The 17580-nt window shown below is 42.1% G+C and overlaps 2 protein-coding genes across 4 annotated transcripts in view; one reads left to right on the top strand and one right to left on the bottom strand.

The window, feature by feature from the left end:
* Positions 1-17580, top strand: part of cc2d1b (coiled-coil and C2 domain containing 1B) — a 417139-nt gene that overhangs the window by 120474 nt on the left and 279085 nt on the right. The gene's annotated exons all lie outside the window — the stretch shown is intronic.
* LOC144497383 (zinc finger FYVE domain-containing protein 9-like) overlaps positions 1-17580 on the bottom strand; it is a 101980-nt gene that overhangs the window by 44494 nt on the left and 39906 nt on the right. For 2 of the 3 annotated variants that reach the window (XM_078218570.1, XM_078218571.1), the window contains one exon: positions 16021-16136. The exons of the other annotated variant lie outside the window; for it this stretch is intronic. In XM_078218570.1, the coding sequence (XP_078074696.1) occupies positions 16021-16090 (70 nt within the window). In that variant the 5' untranslated portion in view covers positions 16091-16136. The remainder of the gene's footprint in view (positions 1-16020; positions 16137-17580) is intronic. 3 annotated transcript variants of the gene reach the window in all.

Genomic DNA, 17580 nt, shown 5'->3' with positions numbered 1-17580 from the left:
CCATGGCGTCAGTTGACCCAGGTTCGAGGACAACACCTTGTAACCTTCTTAGTCTAACGATTTTACTGGTTTAATAATACGTAAATGTTGGGAATCTTAAACAATAAAATGCTGAATCTGTACAGAGATTTAGTTCCTCCGGTCCTGTGTGAGATAATGAGCAGCCTGACTCTGCCAACAGCCCTGATCCATCACAATCTCTTTCACTCCAGCCTATATGGCGTCCAGCTCTTTAAGGTCCTCCTTAATTGTACTTCGCCAAGTCTTCTTTGGGCAGCCACATCTTTTTCCTTCTGGTGGCATCCATTCTATTGCTGCTTAGGCAGAACATTCATTTGGGAAACAAAATATGTCTCGCCAGTCTCAGTTGTTTCTCCGTCCCAATGTCCTACAGGTGTTTCTGACCAATTCTCTAGTCGACAAAAGAGACAAGTCAGAAGTAACTGGGGTGGAGCCAGCTCCTCAACATGGCGACTGAGTGAATGAACAGGTTCTAATCTGACTCTCGAATGCATTACAGCTGATGACTACTAATATTATTAAGGTCAATTTTGAGAAACCTTGTCTATTAGTGCAAAATATCAATGCTGTGATCGTCGAAAATGCAACTTCCTCAGTTAAGGCCCACTCCTTGGAAAAGCAGCTGCATGGTACGTCAGAATTCTGGAGAACTGGGGTTGGAAGAAAAATGGCTGGATCGTTGATTTGCCAGAAGGAGCTGGGGGTCAGCTCCCAGTTAAGTTCTTTCAAAGCTCGCCAACACATTTCCTTAATTTAAAAATGGAAACTGGACGCATTAAGCTAGAAAGGGCACACTGAATCCAGTCTGAGGCCTAGGGACAAACAATGACCCCGGCCTGTAATTATGTACTTACGTAACAGTTTCTGCGCCGATACAAGAGGCACAAGGGCTTCAATGAAGTTAGAAGACAACTGAAAGCCATTGGAGGGCAGTATGCCCTACTTCATCCTGCTACACCAAGGGTAACATTTGACAACTCTATAACGATAATCCAACTAAAGCCGTGGCTTTTGTGAACACCTTGGAAAGCAATCATTTGGAATAGCAGACTGCAGTTTGTTTAATCCTGGGCTGTATAACTCCTTCCCGATTCTGTGTTGGTATTTTTCATTCTGACAGGGGTGATCTAGTAATTGAGCACTATAGTGAGTTTTTATCCTTAAAATTGGCAAGGGCTTCCATTTGTCCCGAATAAAAAACATTCCTCAGCATGCTCCTTCTAGTTAAGGAATGCTCTGTGCAGTTGTACGACACTAGAGCTGTGAAAACAACATCATTTTCCTTTCTTTTCATCCGTGCACTTACAATGGCGGTGTATGTTTTATGGCCTCCTTTGCTCTAGTTTGCTTTGGTTGCAGAAAATTCATCGAGATGACAAGAAGCACCTGAAATTGAAACAGGACTGGGTGGGGTAGGTGATTTTTGCCTCATTCTCAACGAATAGCCAAGGGGTTGCAGTTTTAGTTAATAAGAATGTGCCTTTTAGACTGGAGAACTGTGAAAAGGATAAGGGGGAGTGGGGTAGGTATGTGATTGTTAAGGAACTGCTGCATAGGGAAAGCATTTTGGTAATGAATATCTATGCCGCTTCCCCCAAAACAAAATTATCCTAATTTTGTTACTGAAGTCTTATGGATTTTGCTGAATTAGCATCAAGTTCCTTCATAGGTGCGGACTTCAATTGTCATCTTAATCCTTTGATGGATAAACTTCCCATATCTAGGACCCTCCCACTCAATAGGCAAAGGCATTAGCATCAGTAGGCAGGCAAGTGGAGTACTTGGACATTTGGAGATCACTGCATTCTAAAGATAAAGATTTCACACCTTCTTCACCACTCCCACATCAATGTAACACTAGAATCAATTATATTATCATGCCAAAAACAACATTACACCGTGATCTCCTGCTCCATAGATAGTATTGTGATCTCTAAATCATGCTCCTGTCTTCCTGGAATTTTTATTCAAGGGAAATTCACCCTCGGTCTAAATCTTGGAGATTTAATGCATCTCAACAAGGATCATTAATGTACGAGATAAAGTTAAGCTCAATTTGAGTTCTTCAATTCAGTCAATTCTCTCTGAAGCAAGCCCTTCAATCCTGTGGGAAACCTACAAGCGGTTTGGTCATTTCATATATGGCCAACAAAAAGCTGGAATGACAGTGCCAGCTTGAAGTAAAATTGGCTGAAACAGAGGGGGAGTATGGCAAAAGTCCACTGGCAGCAGTTCTTAGAAACGGTTATAGATCAGATCATTTTACTCTTCAGCAAGGGACTCGGTAGGGTTGCCTGTTATCCCCGTTAATATTTGCAATAGCTATTGAGCCACTAATGGAGGCAGTTAGACATAATCCTTCAGTTTTTGGGTTGTGTTGTGGTGGGAAGCAACATAAGATCACTTCATATGCTGATGATGTGTTGCTATTCGTGTCTAAGTTGGATGTCTCTGTTTCTGCTATTATTGATATTGTGGATCGGTTTGGCTCCTTTTCGAGCTATACAATTAATTATGCAATATCTGAGGCTATGTCTCTGGGAAGGAGGGAGACCTCACCCCTTTTGTTCCCTTCCCCTTTATATGGTGCCCTCAGGGTCTACTTAATTTGGGTATTTCCATTACCCCCTCTTTCCGATAGTTATAGAAGGCAAACTTCCCCCCGACTTTTGTCTGTTCAGTTGGACTTGCATCATTGATCCTCCTTACCAATACCGTGGCTGGACAGGATAGCACTGATTAAGATAGATGTGCTACCTAGATTGTTGTATCCTTTATAGATACTACCAATTTTGCTTTTTGCTAAGGTCCTAAAGGAAATTTTACATGCAACAAGAAAAGACCTCACTTAAAATTGGTCAAATTGCAGCTTCCTAGATTGGGGTGGGGGTGGTTCTATGGGTGCCAAATATTAATATGTATCAATTAGTATCATCTCAGATTTATACGAGTGGATAAGTGGGGACCTCACCTCCAATTGGCTTGATGTTGAAGCTGGTCAGTCTGAGTACTCCTAGCAAGCTCGGTTGTTCCTTAAGGATTTCAAGACTGTGCCTGACAAATGTGACAATCCAATAATCATTAATACCCAAGAATGTGAAGGATGATCTTTGAGTTGGAAGGAAGATTCAATTTGACTTCCACTCTCTCTCTCTCACATTCAGGGTACCCCAGATTTCCCACCAAGTCTTACAGATCTTGATTGAGACATTTGGAAAGAAAGTGGATTCATTAGGTTGGGTGACATGTTTAGTGGTGCCTCCTTGTTATCTCTTGAGCAACTGTGAACTGTGTCAGTGATATGATATTCCAAGATGCTCCTTTTTCAGATATTTACAATTCAAGAGGCTTTATCCTTAAGACGACATCTCTGCATCTTGATGCTAATGTCTCCCCGGTGGAAAAAATCCTGATATCTATGGAACCAAAGCAATCAATCAGCAAGTTTCATGACACATTATGTTCAAGATCCCGTGTCGACATGTTAGAGATTCTGCAATCTTGGGAAAAAGATCTTACAGTCCAAAGATGTGCGGGTTAGGTTGATTGGCCAGGTTAAAAATTGTCCCTTAGAGTCCTGGGATGCGTAGGTTAGAGGGATTAGCGGGTAAAACATGTGGGGGTAGGGCCTGGGTGGGATTGTGGTCGGTGCAGACTCGATGGGCCGAATGGCCTCCTTCTGCACTGTAGGGTTTCTATGTTTCTATGTTTCAAATATTGATAAGACAACCTGGGGAAACTGCCAATAAAATCTTAGTCTGTAATAGAATTAAGCTGAGCCAATTAAAAATATTAGTGTCTGCATATTACACCAAGCTTAAACACAGAATAGTTCCTGACATATCCTCACTGCGCCAAAAATGCTAATTGGTGAGGGATAACTACATGCATTGGGTGAAATTTTCCCCAAAATGTTTTAAGTGTCGAATTTGTGGGAAAACTGGAGTAAATCACGCTGTTTCTTTCAGTGGGAGTTCACATTAGAATCTCCCACACACACTGCAATGCAGAGGCCACCAGCATGATCATTAAATATCAGGGGGCGTGGTCTATTCACGCTGGAGGCGCTTAAATGCGCAATGGCCCAGAACTATCAGACTCCGTTTGCTGGCCAGCAGAGTGGCAGCGCGACCCCCACCCCCCACCCACCCAAACGATTGTCTCTAAACCCCGCTCCTGCCAGCTCCATCCCTTGGCACTGACCAATGCTTGGTGGGCAGTACCAAGGTGCCCCTGGGCATGGGCATTCTCCCCCTTGGGCAGCACTGGGGCACCACCCCCCAACCTCCTGGTGGGCCCCCCAATTACCCCTTCATGCCAGTGGGGTCAGGCCACTAGTTCCCCGAAGTGGGGAGCTAGTCCTAATCCCGCTAGACTGAAATAGTCCTGGCGGGGTGGGAGATGCTAGCAGGCTTGGAGAATTTAGTCCCGGGCCTGCTCATCACATTAAAATATGTTAAGTACTTACCTGGTGTTCCCACCGATTTCCAGCGCGAATCAGGCGGCGCCAGAAATCCAGTGCTGAGAGATGCGCGGCAGCGGGAACGCATGCGCGAATCCCACGCATGCCCAGACGCGAGATTCTCCTACCACGTTGTGCTAGAAAATTAGCACGGTGGGGTGGGAGAATCACCTCCCCGTTGTGTCTGGTCCTATGTCAAAATTAAATGTTACTGGTTGGGCATACTGGGAGAGATATTTGATACGGCCTTATAATTTGATCCTTTGTACTTGATTCTTGGGCCCCCAGACACAATTGACGCCAATGAGAAAAGGCTGTACAATACTGTAACATTTGCAGCAAACATTTGTTCCTGGATGAGCGACAAGTCTCTTTCTGTTCAGAATTGGCATAAAATTATTATGGAATATATCTCAATGGAATTCCTAACCTGTATACGGTGATCCAAATCGGATGCATTCCAGAAAGTATTGGGCCCCTATTTCAAATATACAGGTTCCATAATTTCTTTCTTACTCCAAGACTTTCCATAGACTAGCATTGCTTCTAACATACTACACTTGAGGGTGTGCACCACTTTACCATATTTCCATAGCTTTATCCCCTTTTCCCCATCCTGTTACTTGTCTCTCTATTTTGTTTGTATATGTGCAAGTGCCAGGTTTACTGAATATATTGAACCAACTGCATTTGCTTCCTCCTGTCTTTTTCTATATCTATACATGAAGAAATGATCAAGCTGTACTGTACCAGTTTTGAGTGTTTTACTTGCAAAAATGCTAATAAAAACAGACTTGTGAAAGATGTCCAACTCATGTGACACCATTGCGGTTCGCTTCCATGTCTCACAGACAGATTGCAATTGGTACTACTATGGACATACTGTAGAGTCACAGCTTCATGGATGTAACATTTGTGTTAGATGCCCTGACTATGCGCAGCTGCTGAAAGATTGATGCTGCTTGCCGATTCGTGTGGACCTTAACCTCTACAATCGCCTCCATGGAAATATTGCTTCCTAGGTCAGGGAAGTGGTCAACATCCTCGGTGTTCTGTTGCTGGATGGTGATGGGTGAGCCTCGATAGTTGTCACTGTCCTGATTTTCTCAGCTGATGCCAAGAACAACATTGGTGCCATCTCTCTCAAGACTGGTGGGGAGCACATGTCCAATTTTTTTAGCCAGCAAGTTGTCATCTGCGAAATTCAAGTCTGTCAATCAGTGGTATTGCTATGGGATGTCAATCTGCATCCACCAACACCTTCATGACAAAATCGCTAACCAAGATGAAAAGGAATTGGGAAACTATGCAACCTTGTGTACTGATGTTGAAGGAGTCTGGTGTCTGTACTTATCTTGAAGCAGCTGGTGTGACAGAATAAGGCTTTGAAGATGTTAATGCTGCTCCAGGGTGCCATACTGTCTTGTAACATACCAGAGTGACTGCTGAGAGATGTTTCAAAAGCCTTGAAATGAAGTCGATAACAAATGGCTTCTGATACTCGAGGCTCTGCTCTAGAAGAGTGGCTTCTGCTTTTAATCCGTTGAGATGCACCATGCTGAAGACTTTGTCAGGTACTCAGTGGTGTTATGCCCCTCAAGTTGGTGCAATCACTGTAGTTCCCTTTCTTTGACAGCTTGACAATTACTCCTTGCCTCTAGTCACCCGTACAGATCTTGCTGAACAAGTCCACGAGTTCTGTTAAGCCTGAGTTCTTGCCGTGTTTCAATAGCTCTGCTGGTATCTCATCATGATGTGGAGATGCCGGCGTTGGACTGGGATAAACACAGTAAGAGTTTTAACAACACCAGGTTAAAGTCCAACAGGTTTGGTAGCAAATGCCATTAGCTTTCGGAGCGCTGCTCCTTCGTCAGACACAAAATCAAGTTACAGAATACTGATTAGAATGCGAATCCTTACAACCAACCAAGTCTCAAAGATACAGACAATGTGAGTGGAGGGAGCATTAGGCACAGGTTAAAGAAATGTGCATTGTCTCCAGACAGGACAGCCAGTGAGATTCTGCAAGTCCAGGAGGCAAGCTGTGGGGGTTACTGATAGTGTGACATAAACCCAAGATCCCGGTTGACGGCCTCAAGCAGGATCTTGGGTTCATTGAGGGTGTTACCATCTGGAGACTTCGTTGAGGGTGTTACCATCTGGAGACTTCCATGTCTTCTTGTGGAGATTCTGGTGTTTGGAGGCATTCCTAATGCAGAGCCTACGGCTGTTGCAAAAGGATAGCAGATGCTCGCCATTTCCACTGAGCGTGCTTGCTGGCCCATGAAGTCTGACAACTGTTCAATCTTAGCTGGTTGCCAGAGCTTAGCATTATCACTTATCAGTAGCTTGATATTTTTGCTAGGTACCTCATCCAATATGTCCTGCAATTGGTGGTAGAATCAATCTTTTTTCTCCTGTGTCTCTGTTGGTGTGTAAACTTGCATGACAGTAACTTTGGCATGCCTGGTGGTGATTATGCAATTCTTGCACCCCACTAATGCTTGTGCTAAACATCTGTTGAATATGAGGCCAATTCTATTTATGTGGTGTTCTTTTTGCCCGGAGTACAGGACCATTGCATCCCCACTGGTTTGTCCTGGGCCAGTCCACCACATCTCGCTAATGTCAAAGACATCAAGTTAATAAGCTGCTCGTTCCTTGCAGCATCTGGGCATGCATTTCCCCACATGGAAAGATTGAGTTTGTCAAGGATCGGGCTTCCTTTTGGCTTTCATCTCACCATATGTACATGCTCGAACGTGTCATCCTTTCTTTGCAGGAGGTTTGTCGGTACAGTTACTTATTGTTGTTTCCCTGGTAGTGATGGCTTTTCACTCTGCCAAAGCCCAAACATGTTTGGAAAAGAAAGAGGGCTGGGCATGGGGCTAGTACCCTCACTCTGTAAAAACCCATCACCATGACTGAAACAGCAAGTAGTAACCAGACTGGCAAACCTCAGCCTTTATGAACAGGCAAATGAATAATGGTTTAAAGTTTAAACTGGCATTTTGGTACAATTGAGGTTCAAATTAAAAAAGCGAGGTGTCAATGACAGAAATAGAGCATGTGAAGTACCTGCAAACTGTTTAATAGAAAGCTGTAGAATGATCAATAAAGGTAAAAAAGTAAAAAGTATAAAAGAATGTAGAAATAACATAAGTTGAAAAGACATTGTAGACATAGACAGACAAAAGGGAAGAGAGCAGTAATTGCATACCTGAAATTAAAGAGAGTGAAAAGAGGAGTAAAAACAGGTCAACTTGTGGCCTATTGGAATGTCCACCAGCCTGTGTTCACCAGATTATCTTCATGCATTTATGCCATTTAAAGATTCCTCCCCCAGTCCCCCGCATAAAAAACATGTTGCCCATCCACTCTGCTTTCCAGAGGAACCAGTCCCTTAATGATAGAAGAGACAGAAAAACTTGTATTTATATAGCACCTTGGGGTGTTGCAAAGCACTTTACAACAAATGAAGCACTTTTGAACTGTTGTAATGTAGGAAAAATGATAACCAACAGCACATGGCAAATTTTCATAAACAGCAGTGTACTAAATGACAAAATCATCTGCTTTCAGTGTTGTTGAGGAATAAAGATTGGCCAGAGCTGCTCTGCTTCAAATAGCAGGATCTTTAAAGGTTTAATGTGTAGATGGGGGCCTTAGTATTGCATCAGAGAGATTTTCCAACAGTGCAGCATGTTCTCAGTACCCTTTTTCCACCTCCTTACTTTGGGAGGATTTCTCTCAGCATCTTCCAATGCAGCTACAAAAAATGCCCGTCACATTTATCTGCTCACCCAGACCATTGCTCAAGGTTAAAACACCCCTTCCATTTGGTACATCAATTGAGATGTACTTGGTACTTCTTTCTATAATACCAGATTCTCAGTGTGGTATTCACTACATGCAGGAAACCCACAAAGAACACAACGGGACACACTTGCAAAACACAATGTATTGCCCTCTTGGGCAACTCAGGATGGGCATTAACAGTAAGATAGCTGCTGGTAAACCAGAGAAGTGGCATGTTCCCTTTCCTGAAGTACAGTAATAGACAGCATAAAGATTTTATTGCAGGGCACTTAGAAAAATTCAAGGCAAGAGGCAGGGTTTTGTGAAAGGGACATTGGTTAAATACAATTTATTGGAGTTCTTTGAAGTCACATCTGCTCTGGATACAGAGGAACCAGTGGATGTACTGTACTTAGATTTCCAGAAGACATTTGATAAGACGCCACATCAAAGATTACTACAGATAATATAAGCTCATGGTGTAGGGGTAACATATTGACATGAATAGCAGATTAGTGAGCTAACAGGAAACAGTTGGCATAAATGGGTCTTTTTCTGGTTGACAGAATTTAACAAGTGGTGTGCCACATGGATCACTGTTGGGGCCTCAACTCAGGCGTGGTTGCTAAATTTGGTGACGACAAATTCAGGTCGGAAAGTAAATTGTGAAAAGAACATAAGGAGGCTACAAAGGGACATAGATAGGTTAAATAAGCAGGCAAAGATCTGGCAAATGGAGTATAATGTGGGAAATATCAAATTGTCCATTTTGGCAGGAAGAATAAAAAAGAAAATTATCTAAATTGTGAGAGATTGCAGAGCTCTGAGATTCAGAGGGATCAAGGTGTCCGAGTACATCAATCATAAATGTTTAAATCACGGATAGATGGATTCCTGATCGGTAAGGGAATTAGGGGTTACAGGGATCAGGCGGGTAAATGGAACTGATCCACTTCAGATCAGCCATGATCTTATTGAATGGCGGGACAGGCTCAAGAGGCTAGATGGCCTACTCCTGCTCCTATTTCTTATGTTCTTGTGTTCTTATAAAAGGCTAGTATCCAGGTATAGCCAATAATTCAAAAAGTTAACAGAATGGTTCTGTTTATTGCGAGGGGAATTGATTCCAAAGTAGGGAGGTTATGTTTCAGTTCTACATGGCACTGAATGAGACCACATCTGAAGTACTGTGTACAGTACAGGTCTCCTTATTTAAGGAAAGATGTAATGTTAGAAGCAGTTCAGAGAAGGTTTAATAGATTAACACCAGGAATGGGTGGATTGTCTTATGAGGAAAGATTGGACAGGTTAGGCTTGTATCTACTGGCGCTTAGAAGAGTGAGAGGCAACTTAATTAAAATATACAAGATCCTGAAGGGTCTTGACAGGGTGAACGTGCAGAGAATGTTTACTCTTGTGCCAGAGGTAGTAGTAGAAGCAGGTACAATTTTGTCTTTTAAAAAGCACGTAGACAGTTACATGGGTAAGATGAGTATAGAGGGATATGGGTCAAATGCAGGCAATTGGGGCGAGCTTAGCGGTTAAAAAAGGCTGCATGAAAAAGTTGGGCCGAAGGGTGGTGATGGTGGTGGCAGTAGAGAGAGAGAGAGAGAGAGAGAAGCTGAGGAGATATTTATAGAGAGTGGATATACACTGCCTGAATGGGTAGTGGAAGCAAATTCAATGGTAATTTTGAGAGGGGCATTTATCTGTTGGCCTACTGAAAGAACAGTCACGCTTCACCCCCAACCCCTACTTTATATCCCTAACCCCATGGCATGAATTTCATGCTCCCCCGAAAGTGGAATTTAAGGGTCATTTCCTGCCCAACCTCAATTCATAGGCTGGTGGGAGGATCTACCGGGCATGGGAGAAATCAGAAAATAAATGGGCTTAGATTTCAGGCAAAGGCACATCTATTAGAAGTCCCTTTGACTTTTGGGTATCCCCCACTAACAGTTCGGTGACAGCTGAATCTCCTCCAACACCCCAAATGCACAGTCTCCAACAGCCCCCCCCCCCCCAAACTCTTTAGTGAAGGGCACAAGTCCTGCCTGCAGCCAATTAACACTCATTCGAGCACAAAATAACTGGGAGGTAGAGTCAATGGGGATGTGCTCCCTGTCAACTCTTTGGTTGAAGGGAAGGGAAACCCTGGCATTTAAAATATTCAGGCCTTTCAGGGTGGCACGGTGGTTAGCACTGCTGCCTCACAGCTCCAGGGACCTGGGTTCAACTCCGGCCTTGGGTCGCTGTCTGCGTTTGCATGTTCTCCCCATGTCTGCGTGGGTTACCTCTGGACTGTGGGGGGAGACCGGAGCACCCAAAGATATGCAGGTTAGGTGCATTGGCCATGCTAAATTGCCCCCTAGTGTCCCGGGATGTGTAGGTTAGAGGGATTAGCAGGGTAAATATGTGGGATTACAGAGATAGGGCCTGGGTGGGATTGTTGTCTGTGCAGACTCAATGGGCTGAATGGCCTCCTTCTGCATTGTAGGGTTTCTATGTCTATGTAGTCCCTCAACCTCACGTACCTGACCAGCTTCCTTTTAATTTTTTTTATGGAATCAGCTTTTCCAGGTACAACATACCCAGTCCCAACAACACTTGTTGGGAAAAAACTTCTTCATCCAGATTTGTTAATTGAATTCAAATTCCACCAGCTGTCATGGTGGGATTTGAACCCATCCCCAGAACATTAGGCTGGGCCAACTATTATAATCAACTCTTTCAAAACCTATCACCTTAAACCAAGATTAGGTCACCAACTAACCCTCCTGATCCATGGAGAACAGTTCTAATTTTTCAAATATCTCCTCATCCTTCATCCCTGGTGACATTCTGGTAAACCTCTTCTGACGTCTTTAAAGCTTTTATATCTTTCCTGAAGTTTGGTAGCTCGAATTGGTTATGATATTCCAGCCTAGCTGAGGCCTAAACTGGTGATTTACTTGAAGAAAAAAATGCAGAGCTCTGGGGAAAGAGTAGGAGAGCGGAACTAATTGGACAACTCTTTCAAAGATCCAGAATGGTGAGCTGAATAGCCCCCTTCTGTACTGTAATGTTCTTTATTTCTGTGACACAGTCACTCCAAATTGTCATTTTCAGGATGTCCACATTGTGAATGTTATTTTCATGCATCAAAACTAGCACGTGCGCCATTTCAGAATTTTTGCATTCTTTTTTCTTTCATGAGAGATGGGCATCGCTGGTACAGCCAACATTTGTTGACCATCCCTAATTGCCCTTGAACTGACTGGCTTGCTAGGCCATTTCAGAGGGCAGTTAAGAATCAACCACATTGCTGCGGTTCTGGAGTCACAGGTCGGCCAGACCAGGTAAGGATGGCACATTTTGTTCCCTGAAGAAACCAGGTGGGTTTTTTAATTTAAAAAAGTGACAGCTGCAATGGTCACCATTAATCAGCCTAGCTTTATATTCCAAATTTATTAACTGAATTCAAATTCCATCAGTAGCTGTGATGGGACTTGAAGACATGCCCATAGGTTACCAGTGCAGTGACAATGACAACACCTTCATCTCCCTTGTTCTGTATATTGCCACATCATGTAATGTCCACACCACAACACCATGCTTTCAACACTTAAATGGTAAACGACTGCAGAATTTGGAAGTACAGAAGGACGTAGGTGTTCTTGTGCATGAATCACAAAACTTGAGAATGCAGATAGTGTATAATCAAGAAGGCTAATAGAATTGCACCCTTTATTATTGGACAGTTTGAACATAAAAGTTATGCAGGCCATTGGCAAGACTGCATTTGGAATAGTGTGTGCAGTCCTGGTCGTCTTTAAGGCATTGAAGGCGGTTCAGAGAAGGTTCACTGGATTGATAGCTGAAATGAGCTGCTTGTCTTATGAGGATAGGTTTGACATGCTGGGCTTATTTCTACTGGAGTTGATGAGCCTTGATTGAAGTACACACGGTCCTAAATAGTCTTTGATAAGGTGGATGTGGCAAGGATGTTTGCTTTTGTGGGCGAGTCCAGAACTGGGGGGCACCGTTTTAAAAGTTTTTAGGACAGAGAAAGAAAAGATTTTTTTTTCTCTCAAGAGGGTTGTGCAACTTTGGAAGTTTCTGTCTGAGAAGACAGTGGAAGCAGAGTCACTGAATAGTTTTAAGGTAGAGGCATCTAAGATTAGATGGGGGACGAAGAACTTCAAACACAAATAAATCAGCTCAAGAGGCCAAATGGACTACTTCAGCTCCTATTCGTATGTCCATAACGAACCAGTTGGGGTTTTACAACTGTGACAGTTTTCATGGTCATTTTCGGTTACTAATTCATAAACACAAACTATCACATTTATTGGATTTATTTTCCCACATTATCATATTTGAAACTTTAGTTGCACAATTGCACAAACTGGAGCCATGTATTGATGGTTAAACGTACACAAGTATAGAAAATATACTAATGCAATTTTTTTGCATCAAGGATATTTTGGAAAATTTACAAATCTGACAGCAAATGATAAAACAACATGTGCAATTGTACAAGTACAAACAGAAACAATGACAGTACACATACAAACAGAAACTACCTACAGAACTCCTTAAAAAAAAAGCAGCACGACACAAGTGTTTCACCTCCGTGCAGTGCTCTGATTTGTCATTACTACTTGCACCAAATATTTAAATTTCACTGCAGAGTTATCATCTAAAAAGACTACAGTTTATCTGATCCATAGATCTGTCCAGCAATCTGCCCAAATTGAGATTCTAAATAGTTCAATCAGAATCCTCTTCAACATCATTAAACTGCATTCATATTGCACAAAACTGGTGCCAACTCCAATCTAATTCTAAATTATAATTGATATTAGACAAAGCTTTTTCCATCTTACCAAAATTTAACCATAATGGAATGCAGAGTGTTAAATTGAGTAGGCAATTCCCTAAGCCACACATTGCATGCTTGATTGGTAATACACCCAGAATAGAATATAACTGGTATAAGCCTGAAGTTCCTTCTGCTTTTGTTTATAATCCTCTGACAATTCCTTCACTTGCTTGTTAAACCCCTTTATCAAAGGGCACTTGTAATTACTTCTGTTAGTTTCCTGGGGAATCTAACAAATGCAAGCATGTCAGTCAGCAAAGCAGGATTCCTCTCATTCTAATTTGCTGCATTTCCAAATGAAGCAGTATGGAGCAGGTTCAAAAGCAATGAATGTCTGAAAGCAGTAAATAAATATCTATGCAAGAGGATGAATGCACTGCCTCAGCGCACACCTGTGACAACCACTGGTAGACAAAAAAAGTACTAATCGGCAAAATAACCATAGTCAATGAGATAAGAGATGATATCAAGGAAAAATCTTCCACAAGTGCAAGGAAAAGTGAAAATCATGCAGACTGGGAGAGCCAACAGCAGAAGTTAAGAAAAAATATTAAGATAAGAGAGTGGTAAAGGGGAATGTGGGTCCATGGAAAACAGATCCAGGTGTGGCTATACTGAATAATAAATGGAAAATATTTTAAATTAGTGATCCAGAGGGCAATAACATGAAATAAAAATGAAAGCATGGGAATTTAAAGTCTAAGAGGATCTTAGTGGATTTAGTGCATTTTTTTTTAAAAAGGCAAAGGAAGATGTAATGAAAAGAATGGGGTTTTGGATAGACAAAGATCCAGGACTATAGGTGTCCACTCAGGTGCTGAAGTAGGAGGGGACTTAGCATTAATCGTAATTTTGCCATAGTTTCCTAAATTCAGCAATTGTGCCCTTGGATTGGAAAGTTAGAAAACTGCAAATGTCACCATTATTTAAGCAGGAAGGGCAAGATCATGCAAGCTTACCAACTGTGAGAAAGTTATTGAAATCTATCGAAGACAAACTGACTGAACTCACTTGAACAAGTGGCTGCTTATCAGGAAGGTCTGGATCAACTTGTGATTCAAGTAGAGACCCTGATAACACTTAAGAGTAGATTAAATAAGTGGTTAAAGGAATACAGAAATAGAGCAGGCAACGAAATTTGGATGAGATTCTGCAGAAGCTAAACACCAATTCAGATTAGTGGTAGGAAATAGTTGTTTTTTGTTGCGTATTTTTTATGGAATGCTCAGCAGGACCAGTATCAACCTTTTTCTTGCTGGTATTTGCTCTTTCGCACAAAGTTATCTTATAGGAATTTGGCAAACCTTTGTAGGTTCGTAAATTCATTTACATTTACAGCCCAATCGGAGGCCACTAATCTGATTGTCCAGCCCTTAGCCATAGCCTGGAAGTTATGACAGTGCAAGTGAATATCTAAATACGCAAGTGTTACACAAGTTTCTGACTCAACCATCCTTTCAGGCAGTGAGTCCCAGACTTCCACCATCCTCAGTGAAAAAGTTTCTTCTCCACTCCCCTCTTAGCATTCTCTTACCTTAAATGTAAGCCCCAGGTTATTGACCCCACTACTAATGGAGAAAGTGCCTTCCTATTTACCCTATGCGCCCCATAAGGTGTATTGGTCAGGAGATTAATAGAGTATTAATGGCATGAAAGGAGTTAACTCAACTGCAGAAAAAAAACAGGCAAAAAAAATGTTAAAGTAACCCCAAAACAGAATTGCAGAGCAGACTTGTGAAGTGGTAAAAAAAATTGATCATTTGGAAGAACATTCTGGTGCCAAATGTGAAGACTCAAGTCCCAGGTGAAGAGTCCCAAACACAAAAGCTGGCTTCTTTCACCGCACATGAATAGAGTGCAGTGAGACACACCAAGGAAAAAACATCTTAAAAAGGAAGACCATTTTTTGACATGGTTTATGTAAAACAAAGGCTACTGTTGTCTCCACTCCTGTGTGTGTGTGTGTGTGTGTGTGTGTGTGTGTGTGTTTGTGTGTGTGTGAGAGAGAGAGAGAGAGAGAGAGGAGGATGGCGAACAAATTGAATATCAATTGACCCACCTGTCATTAGGTCAAAATCTTGGAACTCTCTCCCTAACAGCACGGTGGGTCTAACTATGCCACAAAGATAACAGTGGTTGAAGGCAGCAGCTCAACAAAGCCTTCTCAAGAGTAATTAGGGATGGGCAATAAATGCTAGCCTAGTCAGCAACACCCATATCTCAATAAATAATTTTAAAAATGCAGTTTTTCTTTTTACTGAGAAACTGCAATTTTGCAGCACTTTTGACTGACAACTATTTTATTACTCACTCCCTACAACATGGATGTCCAAAAATGCTCCTTTTACTGGCTACTTAAGGGGTCTGTGGACCACATATGAAACACAGAGAACCTATTTAATTTCTTTAATGCTCATCATATTGCTTACATTATGATCCACTTTCACCTCAATTGATACATTTTTCTCATATCCTTCCTCCTCCCTCCCACCAGCTCAAACTGGCATTTTGAGCACATTGGCACTATTATCCAAGGAGTTACTGAATACTGCTACATACGGTGGTCAGGATTCTCTATAGAATGATTTGTGCATCAGCATTTAATCCATGGACCAGTAGCAGGAGGTAGTTACTGGAAGCATTGCTAAGTGTTGGTGAGAACAGCCTGGAGATGCACTTAAAGGATTGAAATGAGTTGACAGTGCTCTGTACTTGTACAAACCAGATAGATGGAGCTCACTGGTTCAGAATGAGTTCACTGGTTCAGGGCTGAACAAAGAGTGCACAATCCCACTCCCATAGTCTTCAAGGGCAGACTTATTTACTCGTAGAATAAAAATAAAACATCAATACACATCTGAAGAAATGAACTTACCTTCATTCTGCTCAAATTCATCCAACACCTTGTCCAGGTTAAATGCCTCTGCCTGGAAATAGTTCTCCATTTGTTAATATTCACTACCCTGCACAATGCCCTCAGTCTGCCTGAACCTGTTAAAACACAAAAGAAACACCAACCCATCATCATTCCTTTATCACGTCCTGTTCATTTATGACTCGAGTTGATCTAACCTTCAATTTCACACCAGTATTCACTCCTGGGACTTCCCAGTAAACAAGAATTACACACAAACATACAAATTAGGAGGAGTAGGTCACTCGGTTCCTCAAGCCTGCTCAGTCATTCAGTAAGATCAAAGCAGATCTGACTGTAACCTCCAAATTCACTCCTACCTCGAATATTCTTACCCCCTTGCTAATCAAGAATCCATCTAGCTCTGCCTTAAAAATATTCAAATATCCTGCCACCTTTTGGAGGAAGAAAATTCCAAAGATTCTCAACCCTCAAGAGAAAGAAATTCTCCTCATCTTGGTCTTAAATGGGTGGGTGACCCTTTATTTTTTTTAAACAGTGATCCCTAGTCCTAGATTATCCCTAAAGGGTAAACATCCTTCCACATCCAAAATGTATCCAGTGGAATTAGAAGAGTAAGGTGACTTGATTGAAACAAACCTACCTTGTCCAACCTTTCTTCATAAGACAACCCTCCCAATCCAGGTATCAGCCTAACAAACCTTATTTAAGGAAGAATGTAAATGCATTGGAAACCGTTCAAAGGAGACCAACACTGTACACAGTATGCTAACCTTTTGCGATTCATGCACAAGGACACCTAGGTCTCTCTACATCTCAGAACTCTGCAATCTCACATGAAAATAATATGCTTATTTTTTATTGTCCCTGACAAAATGGATAATTTCTCACACACAGTCCAAAGATGTGCGGGTTAGGTTGATTGGCCAGGTTAAAAAAATTGCCCCTTAGAGTCCTGGGATGCGTAGGTTAGAGGGATTAGCGGGATTAGCAGGTAAAATATGTGGGGGTAGGGCCTGGGTGGGATTGTGGTCGGTGCAGACTCGATGGGCCGAATGGCCTTCTTCTGCACTGTAGGGTTTCTATGATATACTCCATTTGCGAGATCTTTGTCCACTCACTTAACCTTATCCATTTGTAGCCTCCTTATGCCCTCTTCACAACTTTGTATCAGCAATCATACATTTGGTTCTTTTAAAGGCATTTACATAAAAAGCTGAGGCCCCAGCACAGATTCCTGAGGCAAACCATTCATTACAGCTTAACAACCAGAAAATGACCCATTTATGCCTACTTTTTTCTGTTAGCTAGCCAATCTTCTATCCATGCCACTATGTTACCCCCACACCGTGAGCTTTTATTTTCAGCACTAAACTTTGATGTGGCACCTTATCAAATGCCATCTGGAAATCGAAGTACGGTACATTCATCAGTTCACCTTTATCCACAGCACGATACTTCAATTTTAAAATCTTCATCCTGGTTTTCAAATCACTCTTGTGGCCTCACCCCTCCCAATCTGTATAATCTCCTGCATTACAACCCTTCTGAGATCTCCGT

The sequence above is a fragment of the Mustelus asterias genome, chromosome 8, assembly GCF_964213995.1.
Source record: "Mustelus asterias chromosome 8, sMusAst1.hap1.1, whole genome shotgun sequence".
In the NCBI taxonomy this organism is placed as follows: Eukaryota; Metazoa; Chordata; class Chondrichthyes; order Carcharhiniformes; family Triakidae; genus Mustelus; species Mustelus asterias.
The sequence above is the reverse complement of the archived record's forward strand: the minus strand, read 5'-3'. Positions and strand labels throughout refer to the sequence as shown.